The sequence below is a fragment of the Rhinatrema bivittatum genome, chromosome 6 (genome assembly GCF_901001135.1).
Source record: "Rhinatrema bivittatum chromosome 6, aRhiBiv1.1, whole genome shotgun sequence".
In the NCBI taxonomy this organism is placed as follows: domain Eukaryota; kingdom Metazoa; phylum Chordata; class Amphibia; order Gymnophiona; family Rhinatrematidae; genus Rhinatrema; species Rhinatrema bivittatum.
In genome coordinates this window covers 148,900,634-148,914,132 of record NC_042620.1, presented here as the reverse complement: position 1 = coordinate 148,914,132, position 13,499 = coordinate 148,900,634, and the positions used below count along the sequence as shown (strand labels likewise).

Genomic DNA, 13,499 nt, shown 5'->3' with positions numbered 1-13,499 from the left:
TGAGGAGAAAATACTGGAAACTGGGTCATTGTCTTGGGGGAGCTTGAAAGTTTGGTAGTTGTGGATGAGGAGGAGTTCTGTTTTTGAGGAGTTGAGGACAAGGTGTAGGTTGGTGAGTAGTGAATTAATGGATGTGAGGCATTTCTCCCAGAATTTTAGTGCTATGGATACTGATTCTTGTATGGGTATGATTTAAATCGTTTTATCTTAAAATTCAATGAAAAGCCGTTTTTTCTTCACAGAAAAAGCCTGAACATTGCTTCATCTGCCAGATGAACAGTAAAATTTGATGAAACAATCAAAGCACAGGCAATGTAACATGAGGCCACCATTCAGAAAAGCAGCACAAAGGCACACAAATATATACACTCCTACTTACCCAATAGCTTTTGCGATATAACCAAAAGTGTTTACAGTGGCTCTTCTAATAGCTTTTTTGTGAGCTTTCAACAGCTCCAAGAGCTCAAAGCAAATCCTCATCCATTCCCTGGCAGATACATATTCTGCTCCCCTGGTTTAAGCAAAAAAAAAAAAATCTGCTGTTAAAAAAAAATTGTGACTATCAAGAAAGCAAACCACAGAAAGACATTCTATCATGTTATCATCAAAACAAGAACTAGACTGTGCAGGTAGAATAACTTCTCAAGGCAGATAATTTCTCTATTTGACTAGCCTACCTGATTTAATATGAAACTAATTTTATTCTTCATTGTGTACAATTATTTGTAGTGACTTTTTATTTATCATGTTGCTGTTGCTCTGACCTTCCTAAATTATGATTTGACAGCAAAGCCTAACCAGCACAAAAAGGAAAAGGTGCATGAAGTTCAATGTACTCTATGAAGGCCAAGTCCTTGAGGATTATTTTTTGCTTTGAGCACACAGTTACTCATTCTAAAAACGAAACAGCTTTCAGCCATTGCCAAGATGTTTTCAGCTAATGTTGAAGGTCATGGCCAACACCAGAACTAAAACATAAAACACGTGGGCCTCTATCCACAGAATTACTGAATGCCCAAAATACTGGCATTTTTTCCTCCTGTTGCACAGAAGACACCAGGGCTTCCTGAGGCAATATTGGGCTCTATCTTGAGATTTATTCCTGCGTACAAGTATCTGGGCACTTCTGAATTTCATGAGTTTTACATTAATATCTCGATAAATTATCTACCTGTCTGCAATTCGTCCAACGAGGTCAATGCAGTTTTCTTGTACTTTCTCATGTCTGTTCTTCAAGATAGGCGTGAGTCTTGGCAGCAGATCTTTGATTGGTGGAGTCATCTTGTGCATTCCTGTTTATTAAAACAAATATATTACTGACCTGCATTAACTTAGTACAAAGATTAATCAAATAAAAGGACTACCTTAAAGTTGAGAGGAATTATGAATTTCTAACATACCTATTACATTCACAATGGCTTTAAGTGCTCCTAAAATGCTGCCCAATACTTCTGGGTACTCTTCACCCAGATATTCATACAGGACAACACCCAAATGCCCCATCAGTTTTTCCTAGAAACAAAAAAAAAGATTAAGAATTAAATAAGCATTACACCTCATGTAAGCTTAAACAAATTGCATGGGACAGCTGTTGTGGGCAAAAAAATGGTGAATACCTCTTGACATGTCTTCATGACCACAGCAGTCCGAGAGATCAGGTCAGCAGCCTGTTGTCTCACTTTGGCAGATTTGTTGTTCAGACGCCATAAGACTGTACCACAGATCTGAGGCAGGTATGGCTTTACTCGTTTCCCCAGAGCATTTACCACTGTGCCAAAGCCATTCAACATCACAGAGTCCTGAACGAAAAGAAAAAGCAGTGCAGAGAGTCAATTTTAACTATATTGGTACTTTAAGGACAAAAGGTACAGTTAAGAAAAAAGTATCAGTTAGGCTTAATGGTTCAATGGTTATATCTTGATTCAGCCCTGGAACTGATTCTTCGGTACTTCCATACAATGGCAGAATTTGCTACTGAAATACTCCTTGGGTCAAAAAACGCAATTGCTAACAATCTGGATGTTCTTGTTTAAAAGCTAAAAACTTCCAAGCAGAATTGAGTGTTCACATGGCATGAAAGGTGTTTGATTAAATGTACGGACAGCATACAAAACATATCAGCAAGGGGACCATCAGGAGTCAGACTATTTCCTAGCATTTAGCCAGATGGACTCGGGACCAATGGGTGATGCTCCCCTGCCAGCAGATGGAGACAGTCAAATTTCAAAGCTGACGTCACCCTACATATGCCCCCTCTGCAGTGACCTCAGCCCTTCTGTATTCTCCATCTCCAGCAGGTGATGGATGTACCTCTCCCTATGGGAATTTATGTACATTTTGGAAGGAGAAATTTTACATTTAAATTGGAGAAAAAAATTGAGCCCCGCTCTCCTGCAGTGATTCCTAAGGGTCCCTACCCCACTTAAGAATTCCTGAGGCAATTTCTGAGATCCCTCAGAGGTGTGCCTTGGTCGGTAGCCGGTTCCCAGCATGGTCTTTGCTGCTTAAGCAGCTGAAAGGCAGCAGGTGCAGGAAACAGAGCATGGCAGTGATGGCCAAAGCCCTCTCCGGCCGCAGCCAGAGACAATCTCTGTACTCAGCCAGTAAGCACTGAGCCCAGGTAATTAAAAAAAAAACCCCCAAAGATTTACCTCCTGATTCGAAGACATTTGGAGGGGTTTTGGTAAGACTTCCTCTGGTCTCCTTGCTCGGCGCACCATACCAACATCGTTCCTGGTCCCATTGGAGCAAGGGGAAGTGGGTTTCCAAGCAGGTTGAGTTGCCCCCCTGCTGGGCTAGGCCCCGCTTTAGGCTTGATCGGCACACCGCATGGTAGGCCACGGCTGTGCCATCTTGCGCGCCACATTGCCTTCCATAGAATGTCTGTACACACAGTGCACTGGCTCTGCGCATGCGCTGCTCACATAACATTGCATGCATACATACACGCACAACCTAAGCGCAGAATACAAGTAAAGCCGGGCGCACAGGCTGTGAGTGCGCCTCGCTGCGTCCCACCTAGGTGCCAGAAATCTGTGTGCATAAAATTTTAAACGCAAGCCACAGACCACACAGTTACCGTTGCCAATGGCTCCAGCAGCCAAGAAACAAATGCCTTTCTTTCTGCACTGCTAGTTATACTAGGGCTTCCCAGTGACCTGGAATCCAACTTATGTCAGCACTGTGAGGAAGCCCAGGTAGAGTTAGCCTCCCCGGACTTTGCTAAACCCAGCTCCTCCATTCAGAGGATGGGTTAGCCACAGCCTTAACTGGAAGAACCCCAGATATGAGTTCCCCCAGGACTGGGTCTTCCATGAGAGAGGGAAATTCAGCGGCACCCACCCCAGTACCTCCTGGGCTAGGCATGGACCCGGCTGCCTTCGAGTGGAATTTTTACAGGGCCTTCAAAGCCTTTGTACAGGAATAGTCTGCTATCTCACTTGCCCCTGTCCGGACGGATCCTCAGCCAGTAAGCCCTCCCTCTCCCAGTCCTTATCAGCAGACCTCGAGGCATGCCTCACCTACCAAGGGAATTCCCAGTCAGGGACCCAGACGGAGAGGAAGATACAGATTCTTTAGAAGATGGGGAAATTCCCCCTGGTGCAGAACCGCATCGGTCATGTTACAGTTTTTCCATAGACATAAATTGCTGGCCCAGTTCTCCCAGACCCTGAAGATGTTGGGAGTTCCTGGGGCAGACTATGATGAAGCCAAAGAAGAATCCCATTCTGATTTCACTACGGAAAGCCTCTTGCTACTTTCCAGTACTGGAAGCCATCCAGAAGTTAATTGACCTGGAATGGGACTCCCCTGAAGCAAGTTTTAAAGGAGGCGAGCATTAGAAGCTCTATACCCACTGGATCCGGTAGTGATTTAATGTCTGCATTTCCCTAAAGTAGATGCACTGGTCTGTGCCGTCTCTAAGCGAACTATCCCAGTGGAGGAAGGAGCGGCCTTAAAGGATGCGCACGATAGACGGATGGAGTCCATCCTTAAACAGGCCTTTGACACAGTAGCAATGACCTTACAGATTGCTTCTTGCTGTGCCCTGGTAGCTCATTTGTGACTCCTCCTCCCTCAGAAGGTGGGTGACTCAGGGGTGAATGCCAGAGCAGAACCCGCCACCATCATTTCAGCTGATTTGGGCTCGAATCTAGTCCATACTTCAGCCAGAGAAGTGGCCTCAGTGATGGTGGCCACAAGACTTGGCCGCCATCCGGTAAAGGCTTGGCTATTCAGCCAAGCCTTTACCGGAGAGTTAAACTCACTTCGAAGCCGCCCCCCAGACTAGGCCTGGCCGCTCCCTCGAATCTAATCCTCTCAGCTCCTTCTGGGGCTCCTCCCCTCAAACCTAGCATACCCCTCTGCCCACATCATATTCCAGCCACCTTTAGCTTTCCCTTTGTGGTCTCTCGCTCATATAGTTCCTCAGTTCCAGGTACATTTCTTGATTGTAACATAATATTTCAAACTGTTCTGATATTATTCATTTCTACACTGAAGTTATTTATTTATTCTAACTGCTCCGATGTTATTTATTTCTATACTGAAGTTACTGATCCTCTAGACCTATTGGTTGATGTAATTTATACTGAAGTTATTTATCTACTTGTATTCTAATTTGTTGCCTGTCTTAAATTGCAAAAAATTGTATTTGTTCCTTGTATCGCCACCAAGCGACTATTCTGTTTCAACGTAAACCGGTGTGATCTGTATCTCATACAGGAACGTCGGTATAGAAGAAATCTAAATAAATAATAAATAAGACAGCTATGGCATTGGTCAGCAGACGCAACCTCCAAGGCAAATCTTACAAAGATGTCCTTTAAAGGATCACTCCTTTTCGGAAGAGAATTGGAAAAGCTGGAAAGTAAATGGTGTGAATCTCCAGTTCCCCGGCTACCAGAAGATGAGAACAGTTACAGTGCCCCCTACCTATGAGGGATCGATCCAAGGGCTCCCAACGCTTTTGCCCTACAGAAACTCTACATTTCAGAGATCTCTGTCCTTTGGGAGGTCTCAGTTCTTTAGTAGTCTACAGCCCAAGAAAAGGGGCAGTCTCAGACAGGCACAGGTTCACGTTTGTCCCAAATCTCCCAATGAAATTTTGCCAGCCTACCATCAAAACCAGGGGCTCGACTGTCCCTCTTCTACCAGCGGTGGGTCGAGATCACTTCAGACAAATAGATACTGGAGGTCATACGAGAAGGATATGCACTGGAATTTCACAGCACTCCTTGGGACATTCATAATTCTTCCTTGCCACTCCCAGCACAAGAAGCAGGCAGTGGAGACTACTTTACGGCTCTTCAGGATGAGTTCCTATAACCCCAGTCCCAGCACCCCAGGAAAATACGGGGCAATATTCCATCTATTTTATCGTATCCAAGAAGGAAGGTTCCTTTCACCCTATCATGGACTCAAGAGCGTCAGACATCTACAAGTGAATCATTTCCACATGGAAACCTTGTTACGTGATAATGGCCATACAATCAGGAGAGTTCTTAACCTCCCTGGACCTATCCGAGGTCCACCTACATATTCCAATCCGTCAAGAACACCATTTCCTATGCTTTGTGGTACTGGGACACCATAGGAAAATTGGTTTTTACCTGCTAATTTTCATTCCTGTAGTACCACGGATCAGTCCAGCAGCTGGGTTTTGTCTCCCTTCCAGCAGATGGAGACAGAGAAAAACTTCGAGAGTGCCCTCTCAAGCCTATGTGCTGCCTGCATCTCTTCAGTATAAAAATATCAAAGCAGAGGAAAATGGAACATGGAACAGTCTGAGAATAAAGTCACAATGGACCAGAAGAAAAACCTCTAACTATGTACAACTGAAAGAAAAACCATGTGGAAAAAACAAAACAGAAAGCAGAGTTGCTTACCTGTAACAGGTGTTCTTCCCAGGACAGCAGGATGTAGTCCTCACATGTGGGTGATTAGCAAGCTACATGCCGACTCATTTATTTGGACCAACAGCTTACAACTTGTGCAACAGGCACAACTGGTGTTCTGTTGGTAGAAATGAGGCAGCCTGAAAATCACAGCAGATGGATGTGGAAGGAGTTGGGATTATACTGGAAATAAGTTCTTCAAGTCAGATTGGCCAAAGGCAGAGTCTTGATGTCCTTCCTTGACCAGGCAGTAATGAGCTGCAAATGTGTGAAGAGAGCTCCATATTGCAGCTTTACAAATCTCAGCAATCGGTACTGAATGATAGTGTGCTACTGAGGTTGCCATGGCTCTTACTGAGTGCGCCTTCACTAGTCCCTGGAGAGGAAGGCCTGCTTTTTCATAGCAGAATTCGATACAGTCTGCTAGCCAGTTGGAGAGAGTATGTTTGCCCACTGCAACTCCCGGTTTGTTTTTATCAAAAGAAACAAAGAGTTGGGTGGATTTCCTATGGACTGCAGTACGGTCTAGGTAAAATGCAAGTGCACGTTTACAATCAAAGGTGTGTAGCACTCTCTCACCCTGGTGAGAGTGAGGCCTTGGGAAAAAGGTGGGCAAGACTATGGACTGATTCAGGTGAAAGTCAGTAACCACCTTGGGAAGGAATTTAGGGTGAGTACACAGGACCACTCGGTCATGTAGGAACCTTGAATAGGGTGAGTATGTGACAAGTGCTTGTAACTCACCCATCGAGCAGATATAATGGCTACTAGGAAGAGAATTTTCCATGTAGGAAATTTAACATTGCAGGAATGCAAAGGCTCAAAAAGGGAGCGCATGAGCCTTGTAAGTACTATATTTAGGTCCCATTCAGTGACTGGTGGCCGCAGAGGGGGCTTAAGTTGTAGAAGGCCACTCATGAAGCGACTCACAAGGAGTTGCGCTGTTACAGGGGCATCCCCTACTCCCTTGTGGTACGCTGAGATGGCACTGAGATGTACCCTTACCGAGGAAGTCTGGAGGAAGTCTGGAGACCAGACTCTGAAAGGTGCCAGAGATAGTCTAACAGATGGAGTGGGCAGGAAAAAGGGTCTATACCTTTTTGTGTGCACCATATGGTAAATCTATTCCACTTAGCATGATAGGATTTACGTGTGGAAGGCTTTCATGAAGCTACAAGCACTTGAGAAACATCAGTTGAAAGACTGAGTGGTTGCAGGATCAAGCTTTCAACATCCAGGCTGTGAGGGATAGGGTTTGAAGGTTTGGATGGCATAACATGCAGTGATTCTGAGAGTGGGCGCTGTGCCAGGCGAATGGATTGCCTGATTGAGAGGTCGAGAAGTATGGGAAACCATACTTGTCGAGGCCAGTACGGGGCTATAAGTATCATTGATCCTTTGTCCTGCTGTAGTGTCATGAGAGTTTTGGCTAACAGCGGTATCGGAGGATACGCATATAAGAGGCCTTTGTTCCAGGGGCGAGCAAAGGCGTCCATGGCTGACATTTTTGTGCTTCTGCAGGCAGCAGAATCTGTCCACTTTGTGATTTAGTTCGGATGCAAAGAGGTCAATGGTCGGTTGATCCTAGCATTGGAAGATTGTGGTTGCTATGACAGGTCCAGTGACCATTCGTGGGGATGGAACTGAGGCGATCTGCTACGACATTCTGTATGCCTGCCAGATAAGTGGCCTGGAGATGCATGGAGTGTGCAAGGGCCCAGTCCCAGATCTGCACGGCTCCTTAGTAGAGGAGATAAGAACCTGTGCAGCCTTGTTTGTTCAAGTACCAAATTGCAACTGTGTGGTCTGTCTGTATGAGCACAGTCTTGTGTGAGAGGCAGTCCTTGAATGCATAGAGCGCATAACATATGGCTCGAAGCTCTAGGACGTTGATTTGATATTTGCTTCGAGTTGTGTCCAAGTACCTTGAGTTTGCAGGCTGTTCACATGAGCTCCCCAACCTAAGTTGGATGAGTCTGTAGTCAAGGTTATTTGTGGAACTGATTGCTGGAAGTGAAGACCTTTCAGCAAGTTGGCTTTGTTTGTCCACCAGAGAAGAGACAGAAGTAGCTGGTGGGTTACATGAATGTTGGAAGAAAGAGGCTGGGTGGCTTGGAGTCACTGAGATTTCAAAGTCCATTGAGTTATTCTCATAGCCAGCCTGGCCATAGGAGTGACGTGTACGGTGGAAGCCATGTGGCCCAGCAACATTAGGAATTGATGGGCTGAAGCTGTGTCCCTTGTGCACAGAGACTTAGCTAGTTTGGAGAGTGTTTCTGCTCGGTCATTGGGCAGGAAGGCCTTTGCAACTGTGGTGTTCAAATCTGCTCCGATGAAAGTAAGGAGGCGAGATGGAGTCAGGTGGGATTTTTGGTAGTTGATGAGAAATCCCGAGTGTAGTAGATTGATAGTGATCTCGAGGGCGTTGAGAGATCCTTGCATGGGACTGGCTCTTGATTCGCCAGTAGTCCAGGTAAGGAAACATGGGTATGCTGTTCTTGTGGAGGTGGGCAGCCATTGCTGCTAAGCATTTTGTAAACACCCGAGGTGCTGAGGCAAGGCCGAATGGTAGAACTCTGTATTGAAAATGTCTGTGACCCATTATGAAGCGCAAGTATTTGCAATGTTGGGGGTTTATGAAAGCCTTTCCAGACCCCATTTGAACCTTAATTCACCACTAACTGTCACTCAGAATTTTTCTTAAGAGAGTAATTAAAAACTGTACCTCAACATGGTAATTCAATAACTCTGCAAACTTCATAACTTTGTTCACACCATTAATTGGTAAATTTGTTCCCCCTGGTAAATTCCTATCTCCTTTTCACTGCTCCAAGTTGTGTAATTCCCTTGTTTTATTGTAACTGCAATCTTTTTTTTGAGCACCTGTTAATGTTTCTTATTGTTAACTTCCTTCACCTCTTGTTAATTGTAAACCGGCATGATGCGATTCTCATCACGAATGCCAGTATAGAAAAACTCAAAATAAATAAATAAATGTGCGTACACGTTCTGAAGATCCAGAGAACAGAGCCAATCTCCTTGTTGTAGAAGGGGAAGTAAGGTTCCAAGAGAAACCATTCTGAACTTTTCCTTTTGGAGAAATCTGTTGAGATTGCGAAGGTCTAAGATGGGGCGGAGCCCTTCTGATTTTTTTCAGAATTAGAAAATAGCAAGAGTAGAACCCCCTTCTAGTTTGTGTTGAGGGAATGAGTTCTACAGTCCTGTTTTGGAGCAGGGTGGAGAGTTCTGGCTCCAGCATCAGTATGTAGTTGTTCCGGGCCCACAGTGGATTTGGAAAGTCTGGGGGTACCATGAGGAAGTTTAGATGGTATCCCTTGGTTATAATTGAAATTATCCATTGGTCTGTTATGAGGCTCCACTGATGTAGAAGTGGAGCAATTGGCCTCTGACAGATATCTCTGAATTTGGATTTATTGAAAATTGGCAACTGTTCTCTGGAAACATATCAAAATCCAGATGCTGGACTAGACTGTGGGGCTGGTTGAGCTCTGGGTGCTTTGGGCTGGCGTGAATATCCTCTGTGAGGGGTTTTAGTAGTCTTCGCTCTAGATGCAGGAGGAAAGTACTTGCGAGAGCAGTAGAACGGTTTCTTGGGGTCCCTTCTCATGCTTCTGCGAAATGTGGAGGGAGCATCAGTGGTTACTGTAGACAATGGACGCAGTGTTTCGTGGTGGTCTTTTAACTGAGTCACTACGTCTTGAATTTTATCCCCGAAGAGATTATCTCCAGTGCACGGGAGGTCAGCGAGTTTGTCCTGGACCTCAGGGCGTAAATCTGAAGTCTTCAGCTAAGACCATCGTCTGGCACTGATTCCCGTTGCTGATAAGTGGGAAGCAGTCTCAAAGGAATCATATGCTGCCCGAACTTCATGCTTTCCTGCCTCAAGGCCCTTATGGAGAAGGAGTTAGACTCTTTTGATATTGTTGAGGCAATGAGTCTGCAAGGTCCTGAACCTGCTTCCACATGTTTCTCTGGTATTGGGTCATGTAGAGCTGGTAAGTGGCAATACAAGACACCATTATAGAGTCTTGGAATATTTTCCTCCCTAGACCATCTAAGAATTTCTGCTCTTTTCCTGGAGGGGCTGAGGAATGAGGCCGCAAGCGCTTTGCCTTTTTCTGTGCAGATTCAACCACAACTGAATGAGGTAGCTGTGGTTTTTGGAAGCCTGAAGCATGTTGGACGAGATATGTGGCATCTGTTTTCCCGTTGATAGGTGGAACAATGCCAGGATGCTCCCATAGACTGTGTTGAAGGTCTAACAAGACTTCATGCACAGGAATGGCCATGATTTCCTTAGGCGCATCAAATTGTAGAACCTCCAATGTCTTGTGACGTGTGTCCTCCTCTGTTACCAAGTTGAAAGGGATGGTCTCTGACATTTCTTCAATGAAATTGGCAAAAGAGGTCTTCAGGAAGAGACTACAGTCTTTCCTCTGAAGGAGTAGGTTCAGAAAGTAAGTCCTCTGATGTAGAGGAATTGGTGTCCATGTCTTCTCATGGATCATAAAGTGTTTTTCGATATCCAGAAGGAGGTTGAATAGGCAGAGACAAAAATGTCGGTGGCTTCAATGGCGGGTGTATTGGCATCAACTGAGGCTTTGAAGGCATCGAGGGAATTGATGGATGTTTAGGTCCAGAGAGTCCCGATGGTCCTGGAAGTGGTTCCGGCTGTGATGGACCTGGAACCGGGCTGGACGCAGTGTAGTCATCCTCTGAGGATCCTGGGATGGGTATTGGGAACTGCGGAGGTCTTGATGATCGACTCGGCACCGATGGAACAAGCTGAGTCGGAAAAGCACCAACGAGGGCATCGAGTCTATGTAATAGCGGTGCAAACATTGATGGTTCAGTGGACGGTGCTGGAATGGGGGCCGGCAGCGGTGGAGGCTGGAGGTTTGGGACGGCATCAAGCACTGCCTGGCGAATGAAGACATTCAGTTCCTCCCTGAAAGCTGGTATAGACAGAGCAGCTACAGGGGGAGGCAGGCTAGGCGTTACTGGCCTCTCCACAATAGTTTGTGAAGGCTCAGTACCCGGCACCGGTATCTGTGGGGGAACGCCTCGGGGCATCAGGTGCAGAGAAGGATGGAGGCTCCTCTGACCAGGTCCTCTTCAATGGTGGCTCGGTGGCCTTTGATGCCAATGAGACGTCAGTGCTGGGACCAGGTATGGGATCAAGTCGATGCCAGTGCTGATGTTTTGTCCGGTGCTCGGTGCGGTGTTTCCCCGACACAGAGGATGATGCAATAGATGCCCTGGATGGCGTCTGTGACGGATGGTCACCGGTTCCGTGTTGTTCCCGGCAAGGTTTGTCGGTGGATGGGGTTTTTCACGCCAGTGATGACTAGGCAGAAGTCGATGAAGCAGATTTTATTTGGAAAAGAGTCTCCATTTTATCTAGACATGCTCTTCTGTCCTTGGGAATCATTTGGGCACATTCAGGTCACCGGACGTCATGAGATGAGCCCAGGCATTACACACATACAGTGTGGGGGTCCGTGATGGACATTGTTCATGGACAGTCTGGGCATTTTCGAAAACCGGTCACCATGTCGATGGAAAGGGGGCGAAAATGGTCGGTGGCCTGCAGGAACAGAGAGGCAGGCGGGAACCAGCCAGAGATGCGAGACAGTACTCACCAAGCGACTGCTGTACACTGGGTGCAATGGGAGACCCCTGACAGGCAATTTGTATGAAGTAAACTTCAAAGTTTTCCTTGAGGAAAAGAGGAGTGAGAATCTCAGAGTTCCTAAACCGCGAGGCAATTGCAGCGTGGAAAAAAAGAAACTGAAGGAGACCCCTTGTGGCTGCAGGGGTTATGGCATGCTGGGCATGTTCAGTGTGCCAGTCAAAAGTTCTAGAAACTTTGACAGAAGTTTTCCGTACCACAGCTCTGTCTGATGATATCACCCACATGTGAGGACTACCATCCTGCTTGTCCTGGGAGAAACCTACCCTCTTCTACAGCCGGCAAAGTACCTGCTGAACAAAACTGAATATGAAAGCAAATTGAGCGGACTCTCCAGAGCATAGATCTCGGGCGGGCGTCTGGACTGATCCGTGGTACTACAGAACGAAAATTAGCAGGTAAGAACCAATTTTCCTTTCCCTGTACGTACCCTGATCAGTCCAGACATTTGGTATGTACCAAAGCTTCCCTAACGCGGGTGGGTCCTAGAAAGTCCCACTCGAATGACACCTTTGCCAAAAAGTACACCCGGAGACTGAACATCTAACCTGTAGTGCTTGGCAAAAGTATGCAAGGATTTCCAGGTGGCTGCTCTGCAAATCTCTTGTGGAGAAAGCAACTGACATTCCACCCACAAAGTGGCCTGAGACCTAATCGAATGAGCCTTGATGCCCTTGGGATCAGGATGACCACGACATTTGTAAGAGGAAGCAACAGCCTCTTTCAACCAACGGGCTATAGTCGCCTTGGACGCCATGTGCTCTTAGCGCCACTCCACAAAACAAACAGATGATCCGACAATCGGAATGGGTTAGTGACCTCTAAATAGTGCAATAAGGTCCTCTTGACATCCAAATGTCTGGCATGGGGTGCAGTACTATCAATGTCAGGAAAAGCCGGGAGCTCCACAGACTGGTTTACATGAAAAGGCAGACACCACTTTGGGCAGAGGGCACCGGATACCCCCGAAGCAGAGATACGTAGAAATAGTTCCCTGCACGAAAGGGCTTGGAGCTCAGAAACCCTCCGAGCTGAACAGTTCGCCACCAAAAATACAGTCTTCAAAATCAAATCAAATCAGGGTGGACTTTGAGAGGTTCAAAGGGAGCATCACAGAGGACCTTGAGGACCAAGTTCAGATTCCAAGAAGGACACACCGGGGGAACCGGAGGATTTAGATGCTTCGCTCCCCTCAGAAACTGGGCCACATCCAGATGCGCTGCCAAATTTGCCCCATGGAGCTTCCCTCTCAAACAGCCGAGCGCCGCAACCTGCACCCAGAGAGAATTGACAGTCCTTTACTAAGGCCGCTTTGCAAGAACGGGAGAATCTGTGCCACGAGGTCTGCAGAGGGAAAGTGCCATGATCGCAACACCACAATTCGAAGACCTTCTAGACGTAAACATAAGTCATACAACTCGAGGTCTTCCGAGACCGCAGCAGTGTGGTGATCACATTATCTGAATATCCCCGTTTTCTTAGGCGTCTCCATTCAAAAGCTAGGCCGCTAGACAAAAGCGATCTGCCTGGATGAAAAATATAGGACCCTGACGAAGTAAGTTTGAAAGATGGCTTAGCCGAAGAGGTCCGTCCACTGCGAGGTTGACTAGATCTGCGAACCAGGGTCGTCGGGGCCACTCTGGAGCCATGAGGATTATCCGCCCTGGATGAATCTCCATGTGCCGTAGAATCTTGCCTATGAGGGGCCAAGGAGGAAACACAAAGCAACACATCTTGCGGCCACGGGAGAACCAGCGCATCGACTCCTTCCACTCCATGTTTTCGCCTGCGTCTGAAGAAACGGGGTGCCTTGGCATTCAGCTGTGTTGCCATCAGGTCGAGACAGGGAACTCCCCATCGGCAGGATATGAGGGACATCGCCAGCCGGG

The 13,499-nt window shown here is 46.6% G+C and overlaps 1 protein-coding gene across 2 annotated transcripts in view; it reads right to left on the bottom strand.

Annotated features, from left to right (window-relative positions):
* SF3B1 (splicing factor 3b subunit 1) overlaps positions 1–13,499 on the bottom strand; it is a 213,056-nt gene that overhangs the window by 40,319 nt on the left and 159,238 nt on the right. For both annotated transcript variants that reach the window (XM_029606052.1, XM_029606053.1), the window contains 4 exons: positions 1,617–1,799; positions 1,401–1,512; positions 1,172–1,292; positions 380–511 (listed from right to left, as the gene is read on the bottom strand). In XM_029606052.1, coding sequence (XP_029461912.1) covers positions 380–511; positions 1,172–1,292; positions 1,401–1,512; positions 1,617–1,799 — 548 coding nt within the window. The remainder of the gene's footprint in view (positions 1–379; positions 512–1,171; positions 1,293–1,400; positions 1,513–1,616; positions 1,800–13,499) is intronic.